At 35.6% G+C, this 19,800-nt stretch overlaps 1 protein-coding gene across 1 annotated transcript in view; it reads left to right on the top strand.

The window, feature by feature from the left end:
- abca4b (ATP-binding cassette, sub-family A (ABC1), member 4b) overlaps positions 1–19,800 on the top strand; it is a 115,275-nt gene that overhangs the window by 79,828 nt on the left and 15,647 nt on the right. The window contains exons 34-43 of the mRNA XM_061978866.2: positions 945–1,238; positions 3,965–3,997; positions 4,081–4,186; positions 4,258–4,332; positions 6,771–6,940; positions 7,015–7,192; positions 8,937–9,052; positions 17,343–17,490; positions 17,628–17,751; positions 17,826–17,955. Of these exons, the coding sequence (XP_061834850.1) occupies positions 945–1,238; positions 3,965–3,997; positions 4,081–4,186; positions 4,258–4,332; positions 6,771–6,940; positions 7,015–7,192; positions 8,937–9,052; positions 17,343–17,490; positions 17,628–17,751; positions 17,826–17,955 (1,374 nt within the window). The remainder of the gene's footprint in view (positions 1–944; positions 1,239–3,964; positions 3,998–4,080; positions 4,187–4,257; positions 4,333–6,770; positions 6,941–7,014; positions 7,193–8,936; positions 9,053–17,342; positions 17,491–17,627; positions 17,752–17,825; positions 17,956–19,800) is intronic.

A 19,800-nucleotide genomic window follows, 5' to 3' on the forward strand; every position in this document is an offset into this window, starting at 1 on the left:
CTCGGATTCAGACTCGGATTTCAGCGGCTTAAGCGATTCAACAGATTACGCATGTATTGAAACGGATGGTTGTAGTGTGGAGGCAGGTAGCGAAAACGAAATTGAAGAAGAAACTGAAGCTATTGAGCCATATCGGTTTGAACCGTATGCAAGCGAAACCGACGAAAACGACACGACAGCCAGCGACACGGGAGAAAGCGAGGACAAATTCGGCGATCGCCTTCTAACCAACGATTGGTATGTGTTTGTTTGGCATTAAAGGAAACTAACAACTATGAACTAGGTTTACAGCATATGAAATACATTTGGCAACAACATGCACTTTGAAAGTGCAGACAGCCCAGTTTTCATCAATTAATATATTCTGTAGACATACCCTCATCCGCTCTCTTTTCCTGGGGGTCTGGCGGCAGATTTCTTTGACTTTATCGTTGGAAATGCATCTGCTTTGAGTGTCGCAGGATATCCACACATTCTTGCCATCTCTGTCGTAGCATAGCTTTCGTCGGTAAAGTGTGCGGAACAAACGTCCAATTTCTTGCCACTTTCGCATCTTTGGGCCACTGGTGCAACTTGAATCCGTCCCTGTTCGTGTTGTTACACCCTCCGACAACACACCGACGAGGCATGATGTCTCCAAGGTAAGGAAAACAGTAAAAAAAAATGGAAAATAACAGAGCTGATTTGACTCGGTGTTTGTAATGTGTTTGAGAAAATGGCGGATTGCTTCCCGATGTGACGTCATCGCTCCGAGAGCGAATAATAGAAAGGCGTTTAATTCGCCAAAATTCACCCATTTAGAGTTCGGAAATCGGTTAAAAAAATATATGGTCTTTTTTTCTGCAACATCAAGGTATATATTGACGCTTACATAGGTCCGGTGATAATGTTCCCCTTTAACAAACTGATGTACAAACTTCCTGTTGTTTTTTTGTCTCGCCCAGGTTGTCTTGCGGCATCGGTGGCGAGGACGAAGCGTCCGACTGGGAGCGCCCCGACGTGGCCGCCGTGGTCGGCAACATCCTGCAGAGCCCCGAGTGGACCCAGAGAAACCCCTCCCCCGCCTGCCTTTGCAGCAGCAGCAAGAAACTGACCATGATGCCCATCTGCCCCGCCGGGGCCGGGGGTCTACCCCCGCGGCAGAGACGGGAAATCACCGGGGACACAATGCTGGATCTGACCGACCGCAACATCTCCGACTTCCTGGTCAAAACCTACCCGAGTCTCATCAGAACCAGGTGAACACGGCAACGCAAAAATTATGTGGGAATGAGAGAATAGAAATATGTCACAGCAAGTTTTGTAACCGCCAGAAGAGGGACAGGGCGTTGACTTCTAACTTACCGAGGGATGATGTTCGAAACCGATTCTCCCGGTTGTTCGATAAGAAAAGAACCGATTCCATGGACTCGAATCCCTTTTTCAGAACCGGTTCCCGTTATCGAGGCCACTATAGTAAAGAAAAAGAGTTGGTTCTTTATTCAAATCCCTGGGAACGAATCCCAAATGCCCATTTGATTGTAGACTCTTACTGACACCTTGTGGCGATATGAAAATACTATGCGTCATTAGTTTGGGCACTTCCGGGTTGACGATGTTAGTCCAGTTCATGAGACAATTGAGAAGTAGACAAGTTGTGTTAGCTCTTACAAGCCTTGGAAAAGATAAGTCTGTAAGTAAACTGTTTAACTTGTTTATGTAACTCAATATTAAGGTGGAAAGTGGTTCAATTTAATAGTAAGATGTTTATTGAAAAATAATTTTTGTGCACTGTTTCAATGGATGTTTTGAGGACTTAAAATGGCTGCCAGTCACATATTTCCACCATCGAAATAGTTTCAACACTCAGAAGTATTTGTTCGATGATAGTACTGTATATTTGTGTGAAGCTAATATTTACATATTGTGTATTACATTTCAGTATGTTAATTGAATCACATAGCTTATACATTTGTCATTGTGTGTATTTCAGTTTAAAAAAATAAAAAATAACAGTCCAGTGCAAGACAAAAGTAAAGATAGGAAAGGACAAAGCAAGATCAACAACAATAAAGAGCCTAAATGGATTAATCTGCTTTGGAACTTTATTAGACGTCTTGGATTGTTTGTTAGCTGTCTGCCTGTGTGTGTAGTTAGCAGTGTTGGGACTAACGCGTTACTTTGTAACGCGTTAGTTTCGGCGGTAACTAGTAATCTTACGCGTTATTTTTTATATTCAGTAACTCAGTTACCGTTACTACATGATGCGTTGCTGCGTTATTTTACGTTATTTTTCATGTAGTATCGGATAGAAACAGAAGATCTGAGTGTGTTTTATTGCAGCGTTGGAAAAGAAAAGGCATGCTTTGTGTGGGTGGGGGCGGGGGAGACTACCATACCGCAGTTGAGGAGCGCAAGGGAGACGTTCCTCCAGGGCCTATGTACGTCTTCGGGGCTAACAACCTTCACTTTACCCGGCAGTGGGTCTTTACAGCTGAGGGTGAATGACAAGACGGGCGGTTTGTTGCAACTTTGTGACTTTATTGGACGCAGCCATCCACCAAGCTAGAGCACCTGCACGCACTCACTGTCGCCGCTCGCTCACCTCTCTCGCCCACTCACTCACTGACGTCACTCACCTCACACGCTGTCATATCTTAAAGGGCCACACACATACGCGACTCTCATAACAACTAACAAGACATCATGGCGAAGCCAGAAGTCGAGTTTTTTTTAACATGGAGACATTCTCAATACTTTTCTTTTGTCGAGCACAAAGAAAATAACATTTTAGTTAAATGTAAGTTGTGTCTTGGATCAAAGATCCTATCTACTTAAAGTTAAAGTGCCATTATGTTGCAGCTATTTAAAATAGTTTTGTCAATTTGTTCTGGCCTGAAATAAATTGGCCCTTTGAAACATATCTTTGTCTTTGTGTGTTGTATGTAGACCACATTGCTTTCTGAGTTCAGTGATGCAAATGCATGTCAAGTTGATCAACACATTGTATTATTCTCCAGTGCAATAACAGTGCTGAAATGAAGGCTAAAAGGGCATTAATGGGAGCCTTAAAAAAAGGGGGGAAAAAGAAGTAACTAAATAGTTACTTTTCACAGTAACGCATTACTTTTTGGTGTAAGTAACTGAGTTAGTAACTGAGTTACTTTTGAAATAAAGTAACTAGTAACTGTAACTAGTTACTGGTTTTCAGTAACTAACCCAACACTGGTAGTTAGTATGTTCCAATAGCAGCAGAAGTGCACTTTTTGGAGAGCTGTATTATTTTCAGTTTTGTGCCCAAGGGACTGATTTTATTTAACACTATATTATCATTTATACACCTATAATGATCACAGAGATAGGTTGTTTTTGTGTTACTGTATATATTTGTTTTAGGGACGGCGTGGCGCAGTGGAAGAATGGCCGTGCGTGACCCGAGGGTCCCTGGTTCAATCCCCACCTAGTACCAACCTCGTCATGTCCGTTGTGTCTTGAGCAAGACACTTCACCCTTGCTCCTGATGGGTGCTGGTTAGCGCCTTGCATGGCAGCTCCCTCCATCAGTGTGTGAATGTGTGTGTGAATGGGTAAATGTGGAAGTAGTGTCAAAGCGCTTTGAGTACCTTGAAGGTAGAAAAGCGCTATACAAGTACAACCCATTTATCATTTATTTATTTGTTTTTCTGAAAAAATCCCACTTAATATTTTTTGGGTAACAACAGTCAATATTTTTCATTTTTTTATTTTTTAGGGGGGTAACAGTCAAAATGTATTTATTTATTTTATTTTAGTTTTTTCTTATAAAATAAAAGTGAGCTTTTGTTAAACCAAATATTGTGATTTTTTCCATACATAACAACCTATCTGGATTCGATAATAGAATCGATAAGGAATCGGTTCGATAAGAGGATTGGATAATGGGCTCGAACTCGATCATTTCTTATCAAACATCATACCTAAACTTACCTGTCTGGTTTTTCCTGCAGTTTGAAGAGCAAATATTGGGTCAACGAGCAAAGGTAACTCTCTCCTACACACAACAACAACAACAACAACAACAACAACAACAAGGTCAGCCTCTTCCTGACATCACTCTCCTCAGATACGGCGGCCTGTCTGTCGGAGGGCAGCTCCCCATCCCGGACGTGGAGCCCAGGGACATCGAAAACGTTTTCCGTCAACTCGGACAAATGCTCAACATCACGGCGGTAAACGAGCGTTCTGGCGGATCTCGGCGTTTGACGTCCTCCACGTCATGAACTTTGTCCTTTTCTGGCAGGGTCGGTCTTCCCGAGCGGCGTTGAAGGAGCTCGGCCCTTTCTTACGATACATGGAGAGCGAATATAACGTGAAGGTAGGCATTTGTCGTCATGGTTACTCCACAGTGTTTTTTTTTTTTATATTGGACCGAGTGGCATTTATTTACTCAACTGCAGAGAGTACCAGAAATCGGTTAGGGGGAGGCATTTATTGTAAGGAAGGCCTTTTTTTTGGTCTAATTGTATCTTCTATAATAAATCATATTACGTAATAAAAGGAAATATACACAGAAACAAAAATATAAAATATTTCCCTCCTAATAACTAATAGTGATCATTAATTCAAATAATGGTAATAATAAAAAGTACAAATTAATTCATTATGTGAAATATATTTAATTAATATTGATTATTACATTATAATACATTATAATTATGATTATTATTAATTATATTAAAAAATTATGTCTGTAGATTTTATGGTTAAAAAAAACTGGCAGCATAGTGACCAGAATTTTACCATAGAATTTTGTTTGCACCAAATTACTGTCAATTAAAAAACGGTACCACTATTAATTTTGAAGTAAGATTCTGTCGACTGAGCAGCCAGTTTTTTACTGTAAAATCTACCTACAATGTTTTTATTGTGGTATTATAATTAGTATGATACATTAATTAACATTAATTGCTTATGTGAAATATATTCAATTAATAATAATCTACACTGTAAAAAAATTATGTGTGTAGATTTTATGGTAAAAAAAACTAACTTGCAGCATAGTGACCAGAATTTTACCATAGAATTTTGTTTACTGTCATGACTATTATTTTGAAGTAAAATTCTGTCGACTGAGCAGACAATTTTTTACTGTAAAATCTACCCACATTTTTTTTATTGTGGTATTATAATTAGTATGCTAAATTAATTAAAAAATATTGCAATTTAAATTAAATATAATACAAATAAAAATACAAAATAATACTTATCATATTTGTATTAATGTATTGTATTAATTGTATTAGTTATTATAATTGATAAATTAATTATAATCCCAAAAGCGGAATTTGTATTATTCCTTACTACACTGTAAAAAACTAAAATTAAAAAGTCTGGCAACTCAGTCGACATAATTTTACTCTAAAAAAAATAATAGTGGTACCTTTTTTCAATCGAAAGTAATTTGATGTAAACAAAATTCTACGGTAAAATTCCGGTCACTACGCTGCCAGAGATGATTTTTTATAGTGTAGATTATTATAGACTTAGACTTCCTTTTTATTGTCATTCAAATTTGAACTTTACAGCACAGATAAGAACGAAATTTCGTTACAAAAGCTCATGGTAGTGCAGGATAAAAAAGCAATAAGGTGCATATATAAATAAATAAATATATATAAATAATATATATATAAAATAAATAAATATATATAAATAAATAAATAGATTACTGTACAGATAAATATATTGCACTTTTTCACATGCGTCCATGTTTATGGATGCATGTTATATTGTCTTTTTTATTCCAGCAAGTTAATCCATTTTGGGGGGAGTTGAGGGGATGATTTAATTATGATGCGTTCAAGAGTCTTACGGCTTGAGGGAAGATTAATTATTAATATTAATTAAATATATTTCACAATTTGCCAGAATTTAACTCTAAAATGTACGGTGTTTTTTTTTACACCAATTTACTGTAAATTGAAAATCAGTACCTGTGATAGAGTAGGTTACTCTGGATGCGGAATGCTGGTCTGATATCTTCTTAGGACAAGGACTCCGGTCAGAGAAAGGGCACAGAGAGGCTTTCAGGCACTCTTTAATGGTGAAGTTGAACAAGAATGATTAGGATACATTTAGGCAATATAACATGCAATAATATAACAGGATATGTATAATATTATATATAATATAATATACTCTACAATGTGTTATAAATGTACATGAACTATTAAAGCAATCCATTAGAGATGAATGGAGAATAAGCACTGTTGATTTAGACAGTGCTTTAAACGTGGTCTGTGTCGCCCTCTAGCGGCAGGATAGGGTAACTACTGTGTAACAAAAAGTATTAACAGGGCTGGCGAAATATATCGTCAAGCACAAACATTGTTGCAAACAAACATTCGGCTAAGGCTGCATCTAACACATTATAGGCATTTTAGCATTAATAACCGTGCTATATTCGACGTATACTTACATTTTAGACAGGAACGCACACTATGCTGTTTACACAATCACCTACATTATGCAGAAACGCTACAAACAGGAAATGACGTCTCAGAATAGATCGCCAAATTAAGAGCACAGGAAATCTAGCATCTCAAAACTGCGTCAAAAACACTTTCTGACAGTGCCACTATTATTTTTACAGAGTCACCAGTTTTTCACAGGAAAATCTATTATTATTTTCGGGGGGACAAAATGAGACAATTATTTGAGGCACGGTGTCTATCAGTAAATAATGTAACAAACAAAGATGGCCTCTATGCTACATTGGTCGTTGACCTCATAAGTGGCGGTCGGCCCTCTCAGGTGTGGTACAACAACAAAGGCTGGCACGCCATGGTGTCCTTCATGAACGTGGCCAACAACGCCATCCTGCGGGCCTTCCTGCCTGCCAGCTCCAAGCCCGTGGAGTTCGGCATCACCGCCATCAACCACCCGCTGAACCTCACCAAGGAGCAGCTCTCTGAGGTCACCGTGTAAGTAGCTCGCAGACTTTCACGCCCTTTAGCCCGGTAGACTAACAACGCTGACTTCTGAACATCTATGTCAGGCTGACCACGTCGGTGAACGCGGTGGTGGCCATCTGTGTCATCTTCGCCATGTCCTTCGTCCCTGCCAGCTTTGTCCTCTACCTCATCCAGGAGCGTGTGACCAAAGCCAAACACCTGCAGTTTGTCAGCGGGGTTAGTCCGCTCATTTACTGGCTGGCTAACTTCTTCTGGGACATGGTGAGGACATATTTGATCTGTTATTACAAACCCCGTTTCCATATGAGTTGGGAAATTGTGTTAGATGTAAATATAAACGGAATACAATGATTTTCAAATCCTTTTCAACCCATATTCAGTTAAATGCACTACAAAGACAACATATTTGATGTTCAAACTCATAAACTTTATTTTTTTTTTGCAAATAATAATGAACTTAGAATTTCATGGCTGCAACACGTGCCAAAGTAGTTGGGAAAGGGCATGTTCACCACTGTGTTACATGGCCTTTCCTTTTAACAACACTCAGTAAACGTTTGGGAACTGAGGAGACACATTTTTTAAGCTTCTCAGGTGGAATTCTTTCCCATTCTTGCTTGATGTACAGCTTAAGTTGTTCAACAGTCCGGGGGTCTCCGTTGTGGTATTTTAGGCTTCATAATGCGCCACACATTTTCAATGGGACTACAGGCAGGCCAGTCTAGTACCCGCACTCTTTAACTATGAAGCCACGTTGATGTAACACGTGGCTTGGCATTGTCTTGCTGAAATAAGCAGGGGCGTCCATGGTAACGTTGCTTGGATGGCAACATATGTTGTTCCAAAACCTGTATGTACCTTTCAGCATTAATGGCGCCTTCATAGATGTGTAAGTTACCCATGTCTTGGGCACTAATATCAATCAATCAATCAATGTTTATTTATATAGCCCTAAATCACAAGTGTCTCAAAGGGCTGCACAAGCCACAACGACATCCTCGCTATAGCCCACATAATAAACCCCCATACCATCACAGATGCTTGCTTTTCAACTTTACGCCTATAACAATCCGGATGGTTCTTTTCCTCTTTGGTCCGGAGGACACGACGTCCACAGTTTCCAAAAACAATTTGAAATGTGGACTCGTCAGACCACAGAAGACTTTTCGACTTTGTATCAGTCCATCTTAGATGAGCTCAGGCCCAGCAAAGCCGACGGCGTTTCTGGGTGTTGTTGATAAACGGTTTTCGCCTTGCATAGGAGAGTTTTAACTTGCACTTACAGATGTCGCGACCAACTGTAGTTACTGACAGTGGGTTTCTGAAGTGTTCCTGAGCCCATGTGGTGATATCCTTTACACACTGATGTCTCTTGTTGATGCAGTACAGCCTGAGGGATGGAAGGTCACGGGCTTAGCTGCTTACGTGGAGTGATTTCTCCAGATTCTCTGAACCCTTTGATGATATTACGGACCGTAGATGGTAAAATCCCTAAATTCCTTGCAATAGCTGGTTGAGAAAGGTTTTTCTTAAACTGTTCAACAATTTGCTCACGCATTTGTTGACAAAGTGGTGACCCTCGCCCCATCCTTGTTTGTGAATGACTGAGCATTTCATGGAATCTACTTTTATACCCAATCATGGCACCCACCTGTTCCCAATTTGCCTGCACACCTGTGGGATGTTCCAAATAAGTGTTTGATGAGCATTCCTCAACTTTATCAGTATTTATTGCCACCTTTCCCAACTTCTTTGTCACGTGTTGCTGGCATCAAATTCTAAAGTTAATGAAAAAAAAAAAAAGTTTATCAGTTTGAACATCAAATATGTTGTCTTTGTAGCATATTCAACTGAATATGGGTTGAAAAGGATTTGCAAATCATTGTATTTCGTTTATATTTACATCTAACACAATTTCCCAACTCTTATGGAAACGGGGTTTGTGTTATTATTACGGATGGAGATGGCTGATTGTCCCCATGTTGTGTGAATGCTCCATCTGCAGGTCAACTACTCCATCAGTGCCGCCCTGGTGGTCGGCATCTTCATGGCGTTTGACAAAAAGTGCTACACGTCCCCGTCCAATCTGCCCGCCCTCATAGCGCTGCTTCTGCTCTACGGGTAAGACTGCATTTTTTTTTTTTTTTACACGACAATACAAAGCGAATGGTCTATTCCAGTGTTTTTCAACCTTTTTTGAGCCAAGGCACATTTTTTGCGTTGAAATCAGCAGAAATCATTAAAAAACGGAACTCAGTTGACAGTAAAAAGTCGTTGCAATTGTTGGATATGACTTTAAAGCATAACCAAGCATGCATCACTATAGCTCTTGTCTCAAAGTAGGTGTACTGTCACCACCTATCACATCACACCCTGACTTATTTGGAGTTTTTTGCTGTTTTCCTGTGTGTAGTGTTTTAGTTCTTGTCTGTATCGCCTGAGCAGACAGTTCAGTTCAGTTCAGTTTCAGTTTATTTGGAACATGCATACGATACAATGTAATGCATCACATATTCCCAGTTGTTTCATTACAGCACGTCCGAAAAGGAGTAGGAAGAAGCAGAGCTTATTTAATCCTACCCCTTTTTCATACCATAGCAATTTTACCCAACTTCCTTGTTCTCTGTAACAGAACAGTGAGCAAATAAATAATATACCATGGTAAGCAAACAAATATTTGTCTCAATAAAAAAAAAAGGAAAAAAAGGGTTCAAGATTTTCATCATAATTCTTGTTCTGTGTACTTTGTGAACACTTGTAGTTTGAACAGTCTCTTATTTTTTTTAATTAATTAATTAATTTATTTATTTATTCCTTTTTTTGAACAGTCTCTTAAAGTGAATCAAATTGGTGCTTTCTTTGATTCATTTGGTTAATCCATTCCATAATTTAATTCCACATACTGATATACTGAAGGTTTTAAGTAGAGATGTCCGATAATGGCTTTTTTGCCGATATCCGATATTCCGAAATTGTCCAACTCTTAATTATCGATTCCAATATCAACCGATACCGATATATACAGTCGTGGAATTAACACATTATTATGCCTAATTTTGATGTGATGCCCCGCTGGATGCATTAAACAATGTAACAAGGTTTTCCAAAATAAATGCATTTGCATACAAACCCTTTATCTATTAAATCACAATTATTGAAATTCAATGATTTGGTGCAATAATTGTGATTTAATAAATAAAGGGTTTGTATGCAAATGCACCAAAATGCAAACAAAATGCACCAAAATGCAAATGCGCCAAATCATTGAATTGCAATAATTGTGATTTAATAAATAATGGGTTTGTATGCAAATGCACCAAAATGCAAATGCAACAAAATGCAAATGCACCAAAATGCACCAAAATACACCAAAATGCAAATGCACCAAATCGTTGAATTTCAATAATTGTTATTTAATAGGTAATGGGTTTGTATGCAAATGCACCAAACGTTGAATTTCAATAATTGTGATTTAATAAATAAAGGGTTTGTATGAAAATGCACCAAAATGCAACTAAAATGCACCAAAATGCAAATGCACCAAATCATTGAATTTCAATAATTGTGATTTAATAAATCAAGGGTTTGTATGCAAATGCACCAAAATGCAAATGCACCAAAATGCACCAAAATGCAAATGCACCAAATCGTTGAATTTCAATAATTGTGATTTAATAAATAAAGGGTTTGTATGCAAATGCACCAAATTGTTGAATTTCAATAATTGTGATTGAATAAATAAAGGGTTTGTATGCAAATGTACCAAAATGCAAATGCACCAAAATGCACCAAAATGCAAATGCATCAAATCATTGAATTGCAATAATTGTGATTTAATAAATAAAGGGTTTGTATGCAAATGCACCAAACGTTGAATTTCAATAATTGTGATTTAATAAATAAAGGGTTTGTATGAAAATGTAACAAGGTTTTCCAAAATAAATCAACTCAAGTTATGGAAAAAAAAAATGCCAACATGGCACTGCCATATTTATTATTGAAGTCACAAAGTGCATTATTTTTTTTTAACATGCCTCAAAACAGCAGCTTGGAATTTGGGACATGCTCTCCCTGAGAGAGCATGAGGAGGTTGAGGTGGGGGTGGGGGTAGCAAGGGGTGTATATTGTAGCGTCCCAGAAGAGTTAGTGCTGCAAGGGGTTCTGGGTATTTGTTCTGTTGTGTTTATGTTGTGTTACGGTGCGGCTGTTCTCCCGAAATGTGTTTGTCATTCTTGTTTGGTGTGGGTTCACAGTGTGGCGCATATTTGTAACAGTGTTAAAGTTGTTTATACGGCCACCCTCAGTGTGACCTGTATGGCTGTTGACCAAGCATGCCTTGCATTCACTTGTGTATGTGAAAAGCCGTAGATATTATGTGACTGGGCCGGCATGCAAAGGCAGTGCCTTTAAGGTTTATTGGCGCTCTGTACTTCTCCCTACGTCCGTGTACCACTCCGTACAGCGGCATTTTGAAAAGTCATAAATTTTACTTTTTGTAACCGATACCGATAATTTACGATATTACATTTTAAAGCATTTATCGGTCGATAATATCGGCAGTCCGATATTATCGGACATCTCTAGTTTTAAGTGTTGTACGAGCATACAAATGTTTTCAATTAGATTTTCCTCTAAGGTTATATCTGTCCTCTTTTGTTGAGAAGAATTGTTGTACATTCTTGGGTAGCAAGTTATAGTTTACTGTGTACATCATTTTAGCTGTTTGCAAATGCACCAAAATGCACCAAAAAATACAAATGCACCAAATTGTTGAATTTCAATAATTGTGATTTAATAAATAAAGGCTTTGTATGCAAATGCACCAAAATGCACCAAAGTGCAAATGCACCAAATCGTTGAATTTCAATAATTGTGATTTAATAAATAAAGGGTTTGTATGCAAATGCACCAAAATGCATCAAAATGCAACCAAAATGCACCAAAATGCAAATGCACCAAATAGTTGAATTTCAATAATTGTGATTTAATAAATAAAGGGTTTGTATGCAAATGCACCAAAATGCACCAAAATGCTAACCAAAATGCTAATGAAAAAAAATCATTGAATTTCAATAATTGTAATTTAATAAATAAAGGGTTTGTATGCAAATAAACCAAACGTTGAATTTCAATAATTGTGATTTAATAAATAAAGGGTTTGTATAAAAATGCACCAAAATGCAACCAACATGCACCAAAATGCAAATGCACCAAATCATTGAATTTCAATAATTGTGATTAAATAAATAAAGGGTTTGTATGCAAATGCACCAAATTGTTGAATTTCAATAATTGTGATTTAATAAATAAAGGGTTTGTATGCAAATGCACCAAAATGCAACCAAAATGCACCAAAATGCAAATGCACCAAATCTTTGAATTTCAATAATTATGATTTAATAAATAAAGGGTTTGTATGCAAATGCACCAAAATGCATCAAAATGCAAATGCACCAAATCGTTGAATTTCAATAATTGTGATTTAATAAATAAAGGGTTTGTATGCAAATGCACCAAAATGCACCAAAATGCAAATGCACCAAATCGTTGAATTTCAATAATTGTGATTTAATAAATAAAGGTTTTGTATGCAAATGCACCGAATCGTTGAATTTCAATAGTGATTTAATAAATAAAGGGTTTGTATGCAAATGCACCAAAATGCAACCAAAATGCACCAAAATGCAAATGCACCAAATCATTGAATTGCAATAATTGGGATTTAATAAATAATGGGTTTGTATGCAAATGCAACAAAATGCAAATGCACCAAAATACACCAAAATGCAAATGCACCAAATCGTTGAATTTCAATAATTGTGATTTAATAAATAAAGGGTTTGTATGCACCAAAATGCAACCAAAATGCAAATGCACCAAATCGTTGAATTTCAATAATTGTTATTTAATATATAATGGGTTTGTATGCAAATGCACCAAACGTTGAATTTCAATAATTGTGATTTAATAAATAAAGGGTTTGTATGAAAATGCACCAAAATGCAACTAAAATGCACCAAAATGCAAATGCACCAAATCATTGAATTTCAATAATTGTGATTTAATAAATAAAGGGTTGGTATGCAAATGCACCAAAATGCAAATGCACCAAAATGCAACCAAAATGCACCAAAATGCAAATGCACCAAATCGTTGAATTTCAATAATTGTGATTTAATAAATAAAGGGGTTGTATGCAAATAAACCAAACGTTGAATTTCAATAATTGTGATTTAATAAATAAAGGGTTTGTATAAAAATGCACCAAAATGCAAATGCACCAAAATGCAACCAAAATGCACCAAAATGCAAATGCACCAAATCGTTGAATTTCAATAATTGTGATTTAATAAATAAAGGGGTTGTATGCAAATGCACCAAATTGTTGAATTTCAATAATTGTGATTTGATAAATAAAAGGTTTGTATGCACCAAAATGCACCAAAATGCAAATGCACCAAATCGTTGAATTTCAATAATTGTGATTTAATAAATAAAGGGTTTGTATGCAAATGCACCAAAATGCACCAAAATGCTAATGAAAAAAAATCATTGAATTTCAATAATTGTAATTTAATAAATAAAGGGTTTGTATGCAAATAAACCAAACGTTGAATTTCAATAATTGTGATTTAATAAATAAAGGGTTTGTATAAAAATGCACCAAAATGCAAATGCACCAAAATGCAACCAACATGCACCAAAATGCAAATGCACCAAATCATTGAATTTCAATAATTGTGATTAAATAAATAAAGGGTTTGTATGCAAATGCACCAAATTGTTGAATTTCAATAATTGTGATTTAATAAATAAAGGGTTTGTATGCAAATGCACCAAAATGCAACCAAAATGCACCAAAATGCAAATGCACCAAATCTTTGAATTTCAATAATTATGATTTAATAAATAAAGGGTTTGTATGCAAATGCACCAAAATGCATCAAAATGCAAATGCACCAAATCGTTGAATTTCAATAATTGTGATTTAATAAATAAAGGGTTTGTATGCAAATGCACCAAAATGCACCAAAATGCAAATGCACCAAATCGTTGAATTTCAATAATTGTGATTTAATAAATAAAGGTTTTGTATGCAAATGCACCGAATCGTTGAATTTCAATAATTGTGATTTAATAAATAAAGGGTTTGTATGCAAATGCACCAAAATGCAACCAAAATGCACCAAAATGCAAATGCACCAAATCATTGAATTGCAATAATTGTGATTTAATAAATAATGGGTTTGTATGCAAATGCACCAAAATGCAAATGCAACAAAATGCAAATGCAACAAAATGCACCAAAATACACCAAAATGCAAATGCACCAAATCGTCGAATTTCAATAATTGTGATTTAATAAATAAAGGGTTTGTATGCACCAAAATGCAAATGCACCAAAATGCACCAAAATGCAACCAAAATGCAAATGCACCAAATCGTTGAATTTCAATAATTGTGATTTAATAAATAAAGGTTTTGTATGCAAATGCACCGAATCGTTGAATTTCAATAATTGTGATTTAATAAATAAAGGGTTTGTATGCAAATGCACCAAAATGCAACCAAAATGCACCAAAATGCAAATGCACCAAATCATTGAATTGCAATAATTGGGATTTAATAAATAATGGGTTTGTATGCAAATGCAACAAAATGCAAATGCACCAAAATACACCAAAATGCAAATGCACCAAATCGTTGAATTTCAATAATTGTGATTTAATAAATAAAGGGTTTGTATGCACCAAAATGCAACCAAAATGCAAATGCACCAAATCGTTGAATTTCAATAATTGTTATTTAATATATAATGGGTTTGTATGCAAATGCACCAAACGTTGAATTTCAATAATTGTGATTTAATAAATAAAGGGTTTGTATGAAAATGCACCAAAATGCAACTAAAATGCACCAAAATGCAAATGCACCAAAATGCAACCAAAATGCACCAAAATGCAAATGCACCAAATCGTTGAATTTCAATAATTGTGATTTAATAAATAAAGGGTTTGTATGCAAATGCACCAAATTGTTGAATTTCAATAATTGTGATTTGATAAATAAAAGGTTTGTATGCACCAAAATGCACCAAAATGCAAATGCACCAAATCGTTGAATTTCAATAATTGTGATTTAATAAATAAAGGGTTTGTATGCAAATGCACCAAAATGCACCAAAATGCTAACCAAAATGCTAACCAAAATGCTAATGAAAAAAAATCATTGAATTTCAATAATTGTAATTTAATAAATAAAGGGTTTGTATGCAAATAAACCAAACGTTGAATTTCAATAATTGTGATTTAATAAATAAAGGGTTTGTATAAAAATGCACCAAAATGCAAATGCACCAAAATGCAACCAACATGCACCAAAATGCAAATGCACCAAATCATTGAATTTCAATAATTGTGATTAAATAAATAAAGGGTTTGTATGCAAATGCACCAAATTGTTGAATTTCAATAATTGTGATTTAATAAATAAAGGGTTTGTATGCAAATGCACCAAAATGCACCAAAATGCAAATGCACCAAATCTTTGAATTTCAATAATTATGATTTAATAAATAAAGGGTTTGTATGCAAATGCACCAAAATGCATCAAAATGCAAATGCACCAAATCGTTGAATTTCAATAATTGTGATTTAATAAATAAAGGGTTTGTATGCAAATGCACCAAAATGCACCAAAATGCAAATGCACCAAATCGTTGAATTTCAATAATTGTGATTTAATAAATAAAGGTTTTGTATGCAAATGCACCGAATCGTTGAATTTCAATAATTGTGATTTAATAAATAAAGGGTTTGTATGCAAATGCACCAAAATGCAACCAAAATGCACCAAAATGCAAATGCACCAAATCATTGAATTGCAATAATTGTGATTTAATAAATAATGGGTTTGTATGCAAATGCACCAAAATGCAAATGCAACAAAATGCAAATGCACCAAAATGCACCAAAATGCAAATGCACCAAATCGTTGAATTTCAATAATTGTGATTTAATAAATAAAGGGTTTGTATGCACCAAAATGCAACCAAAATGCAAATACACCAAATCGTTGAATTTCAATAATTGTGATTTAATAAATAAAGGTTTTGTATGCAAATGCACCGAATCGTTGAATTTCAATAATTGTGATTTAATAAATAAAGGGTTTGTATGCAAATGCACCAAAATGCAACCAAAATGCACCAAAATGCAAATGCACCAAATCATTGAATTGCAATAATTGGTATTTAATAAATAATGGGTTTGTATGCAAATGCAACAAAATGCAAATGCACCAAAATACACCAAAATGCAAATGCACCAAATCATTGAATTGCAATAATTGGTATTTAATAAATAATGGGTTTGTATGCAAATGCAACAAAATGCAAATGCACCAAAATACACCAAAATGCAAATGCACCAAATCGTTGAATTTCAATAATTGTGATTTAATAAATAAAGGGTTTGTATGCACCAAAATGCAAATGCACCAAAATGCAACCAAAATGCAAATGCACCAAATCGTTGAATTTCAATAATTGTTATTTAATATATAATGGGTTTGTATGCAAATGCACCAAACGTTGAATTTCAATAATTGTGATTTAATAAATAAAGGGTTTGTATGAAAATGCACCAAAATGCAACTAAAATGCACCAAAATGCAAATGCACCAAATCATTGAATTTCAATAATTGTGATTTAATAAATAAAGGGTTGGTATGCAAATGCACCAAAATGCAAATGCACCAAAATGCAACCAAAATGCACCAAAATGCAAATGCACCAAATCGTTGAATTTCAATAATTGTGATTTAATAAATAAAGGGTTTGTATGCAAATGCACCAAATTGTTGAATTTCAATAATTGTGATTTGATAAATAAAAGGTTTGTATGCACCAAAATGCAAATGCACCAAATCGTTGAATTTCAATAATTGTGATTTAATAAATAAAGGGGTTGTATGCAAATGCACCAAATCATTGAATTTCAATAATTGTGATTCAATAAATAAAGGGTTTGTATGCAAATGCACCAAATCGTTGAATTTCAATAATTGTGATTTAATAAATAAAGGGGTTGTATGCAAATGCACCAAATTGTTGAATTTCAATAATTGTGATTTAATAAATAAAGGGTTTGTATGCACCAAAATGCACCAAAATGCAAATGCACCAAATCGTTGAATTTCAATAATTGTTATTTAATAAATAAAGGGTTTGTATGTTCTCTATATCCAACATTATGTATTATTCTAACTGATCTTTTTTGTAACACATTTATCGATTCTATGATTATCATCACACTTTTCCACTTTGCAATCAGTCTGTTGTGACGCCCAAAAGAACAATCACCTGTGGAGATTTGCTGACGTTGCACTTTGCTCTGCACCTCCCGGCAGGTGGTCGGTGACGCCCATGATGTACCCCATGTCGTACTTATTCAACGTCCCCAGTACGGCCTACGTGACGCTCTCCTGCATCAACCTGTTCGTCGGCATCAACAGCAGCGCCGTCACCTTCATCCTCGAGCTGTTCGACAACAACCGAGTAAGGTCAAGCGCCCGCCAAAATGTGCCTTTACGATGATGTGCACTAGCAGGTGCTGTGTGCCTTGTTGGCCACAAGAGGGCAGAATAGCACAGAGTAGTGAAACAGAAAATATTGTGTGTGTGTGTGGTCACCAGTCCCTGCTGATGTTCAACGAGTGGCTGAAGAAAGGTCTGCTCCTCTTCCCTCACTTCTGCCTGGGCCGAGGCCTCATCGACATGGCGATGAACCAGGCGGTCACCGACGTCTACGCCCGTTTCGGTAATCGCGACACGCGCCCCGGTGAAGGGTGAAAACAGTGTTGGGTTTGACGTGGGTCTACCTCTGTTTTGCAGGCGAAGAACACGTGGACGACCCCTTCCGCTGGGACTTTGTGGGCAAGAATGTTTGCTTCATGGCAGCAGAAGGTTTGGTCTACTTCCTTCTCAACATTCTCATCCAGTACCGCTTCTTCCTGGACCACTGGTAAGGAGCTCATCAAGTACACTGCAAAAACTGAAATCTAAGTAAGATGAAATATCTCAAATAAGGGTGATATTTGCTTATTTTCTGTCTGATAAGATAATTCTTCTTACTAAGCAGATTTTATGTTAGAGTGTTTTACTTGTTTTACGGGTTTTGGTCCTAAATGATCTCAGTAAGATATTACAGCTTGTTGCTGGGATTTGATGACCTATATTGAGTAAAACATGCTTGAAACTAGAATATCAACTGATGCAAAGCTGTGTCATCAACACTCACAAGTATAAAACTACTTTTTTAAAGTAATCATTTCTTATTTCAAGCATGAAATAAAAAAATCATGACTTTGACACGGATGACAGCTTTGCTGTTTTATTTTCAATGAAACAATAGAAAATACACTGCAAAAAGTCAGTGTTCAAAAACAAGAAAAAAAAAAAAATTAGGGATATTTTATTTGAACTAAGCAAAATTATCTGCCAATAGAACAAGAAAATGTGGCTTGTCAAGACTTTCCAAAACAAGTCAAATTAGCTAACTTCAATGAACTCAAAAATACCTTAAAATAAGTATATTCTCACTAATAACAAGTGCACTTTTCTTGGTAGAAAAAAAGAGACCTTTTTGCTCAATATGTTGAAAAATATTCTTAAATTAAGTAAATGCTAGTGCCATTATCTTGACATAATGATATTAATCATGATTTTTTTTTTTCATGCTTGAAGTAAGAAATTATTATTTAAAAAAAGTAGTTTTATACTTGTGAGTGTTGATGACACAGCTTTGCAACAGTTGATATTCTAGTTTCAAGCATGTTTTACTCAATATAGGTCATCAAATCTCAGCAACAAGCTGTAATATCTTACTGAGATCATTTAGGACCAAAACCCTTAAAACAAGTAAAACACTCTAACATAAAATCTGCTTAGTGAGAAGAATTATCTTATCAGACGGAAAATAAGCAAATATCACCCTTATTTGAGATATTTAATCTTACTTAGATTTCAGTTTTTGCAGTGTACATACTCATATAGTAGTACAGTTGGCACAGTACAGTAAATTGACAGTTAATATTTAAATATTTAACATGTGACATTTCTCATTATTTTGAACAGAAATAGTTCATGCACATTCAGATAAATTCTTCAAAATTACAATTAAAACATTTTTGCACTAATTGACTGAAAGAGCACGCACTTGGCGCGATGATGTCATGTTGTCGATGGAAAAATGCATTTTAAGACGATATGATTTGCCTGAGCGGCTAGGAGACCCCGAGAGTAACAAGCGGTTGCCTTGTTGCCTTTCCATTAAGAACAATAAATTAGTTTTTAGTATAAGTTTGCTGGTTTCAAGAAATGTAATGCCGAGCGCATATCATTATGTCAAGATAATGGCACTAGCATTTACTTCATTTAAGAATATTTTTCAACATATTGAGCAAAAAGGTCTCTTTTTTTTTTTTCTCCAAGAAAAGTGCACTTGTTATTAGTGAGAATATACTTATTTTAAGGTATTTTTGGGTTCACTGAAGCTAATTTTACTTGTTTTGGAAAGTCTTGACAAGCCAAATTTTCTTGTTCTATTGGCAGATAATTTTGCTTAGTTCAAATAAAATACCCCTCATTTTTGTATTTTTTTTCTTGTTTTTGAACACTGACTTTTTGCAGTGTAGCAAAGCCTGTTTTTGTCGCGCACATTTTTTTTCCCTTTGTGATGTCATGAAAAGGCGCAAATTGAAAATCACCTTCTCACTAGTAGTGGGTAAATAAGGCCTCAGTGAGTGTATGGCACACTCACTACATGTATTCACACCGCACTAAGAGTGTTTAAGTGTTTCTCAAGGCT

Source organism: Nerophis lumbriciformis, linkage group LG19 (genome assembly GCF_033978685.3).
Source record: "Nerophis lumbriciformis linkage group LG19, RoL_Nlum_v2.1, whole genome shotgun sequence".
Taxonomy (NCBI): Eukaryota; Metazoa; Chordata; class Actinopteri; order Syngnathiformes; family Syngnathidae; genus Nerophis; species Nerophis lumbriciformis.